The 1819-nt window shown below is 36.6% G+C and overlaps 1 protein-coding gene across 1 annotated transcript; it reads right to left on the bottom strand.

The window, feature by feature from the left end:
- On the bottom strand, window positions 1–1193 carry LOC123913374 (glycine-rich RNA-binding, abscisic acid-inducible protein-like). Its single transcript, XM_045964092.1, has 2 exons — window positions 969–1193; window positions 1–698 (listed from the first exon to the last, which is right to left on the bottom strand). Exons 1-2 carry the CDS (start codon window positions 1080–1082, stop codon window positions 225–227), a joined length of 588 nt encoding a protein of 195 aa, XP_045820048.1. The 5' UTR covers window positions 1083–1193; the 3' UTR covers window positions 1–224.
- Between the last annotated feature and the right edge of the window lie 626 nt (window positions 1194–1819).

The following is a 1819-nucleotide window of genomic DNA, read 5'->3' as shown; positions in this document are numbered from 1 at the left end:
TATGTAAAAAATTGTTGTACTCAATTTCTCATTATTCTTTCAATTGATCGTTCATACGTAACAATCAGATTCAGAAGAACAAAAACGAGTAACACGAACACTAAAATCCATAAACATAATCGTAACCATAACAGAAAACATAGCAATTAAACCTATAGATTCAACCAACTAAAGTAACACGTAAGAAATCATAACCATAAATCCAAAAGCTAAGAAATCATTAACTAATCCCTATCCCTCCAGTTTCCACCGCTTCCACCACCACCTCCACCGCGTGAGTAGCCACCTCCACCATATCCACGATCACCACCACCACCATATCCCCTATCACCACCTCCACCACCATAACCACGATCACCGCCACCACCATATCCACGATCCCTTCCTCCACCATAACCACCTCCTCCTCCACTACCATAACCTCCACCACCACTGCTTCTGTTGTATCCACCTTCACGACGGCCACCACCGCCATATCCACCGCCACCTCCTCCATATCCACCACCGCCACCTCCACCATATCCACCACCACCTCCTCCACCGCCTCTACTACGGGACTGAGCTTCATTCACAGTAATATTACGGCCATCAATATCTTGACCGTTCATCCCTTCAATTGCATCTCTCATCGATTTCTCGGTAGCAAAAGTCACAAATCCAAATCCTCTTGATCTTCCACTTTCACGATCATTAATAACCTAAACAAAAAAAAACAAAAAAATCAAATCAGATCTAAGAACAGCAATCACAGAATTCAGAACCGAATAGTAACCGATCGATCTTCGTCTTTGGTTCGAAGATGAACGTACCTATTGGTGTGAGTAACAAAAGAATCAAATCATATAGTAACAGAATCAGTAACAATTGAATCAATCAGTAACAGTAGAGAACACAATAGATCAAGTAACACAACAGATCAGAGAGAGATCACAGATCAGAATTGGTTGTGAATCCTGCAACAAACGGACCTTGGAATCAGTGATTTCGCCGTAGGACGAAAAGGCTTTGGCAAGGGCGTCGCTGTCAGTGGCCCAGGCAAGACCGCCGACGAAGCATCGGTATTCAACATCAGAAGAGGCCATGATCGAATTGGGGAAAGAGAGCGATAAGAGATTGAAGATATTTTCGGCACTGAATACAATGGGGTGTTTATATAGGAAGGGATTTGTGAAATTTGTTACGGATTGGGGTAAAATTAGGGCTACGTGGAATCCTAATCTGAGGTGTGTAGACTCCACTTTTACTCATGCGCCGTTGGGCTATGCTACTATGGTAGGAGTATATTCGTTAAGATATTTTCACCACTGGTCTGGATTGATGTTTAAAATTATGAAAAATATTCTTCTTTTTTTATTCACAGTTATGAAAAAAAATTATATTCTATTTTTTTTTTTGTCAAGAAATTCTATGTTTTTTTTTTATAAAATCAATGAAAAAAATATTCTTTTTTCTTTTGTCAAGAAATTCTATGCTTTTTTTTATAAAATCAACGAAAAAATATTCTATTTTTTTTTGTCAAGAAATTCTATGTTTTTTTTTTGTCGATAAAATCCAGAAATTATATTCTTTTTTATTTTTATATAGCAAGAAATTATTATATTTTATCATTGTTAATACGGAGTAATATTTTTTAAAATAAAAAAACACGACTCTTTTAATATTTATGATTAAAATAATGATATATTTTCAAAAAAAAAAATTAAAATTATGATATGATATGATGTATCCCCGTGATTTTAACTCAGTTGGTAGGGACATCGTGTTATATGTACAGGAGTTTGGGTTCGAATTTAGAACACTCCACTTATTCACCTTTAAG

Source organism: Trifolium pratense, linkage group LG3 (genome assembly GCF_020283565.1).
Source record: "Trifolium pratense cultivar HEN17-A07 linkage group LG3, ARS_RC_1.1, whole genome shotgun sequence".
NCBI lineage: Eukaryota > Viridiplantae > Streptophyta > Magnoliopsida > Fabales > Fabaceae > Trifolium > Trifolium pratense.
The sequence above is the reverse complement of the archived record's forward strand: the minus strand, read 5'-3'. Positions and strand labels throughout refer to the sequence as shown.

Coding starts and splice junctions, on each gene's coding strand:
- LOC123913374 (XM_045964092.1), bottom strand. CDS start 1,082: ATGGCCTCTTCTGATGTTGAATACCGATGCTTCGTCGGCGGTCTTGCC. Junction 699..968: donor GCGAAATCACTGATTCCAAG/GTCCGTTTGTTG, acceptor TTTTTTGTTTAG/GTTATTAATGATCGTGAAAG.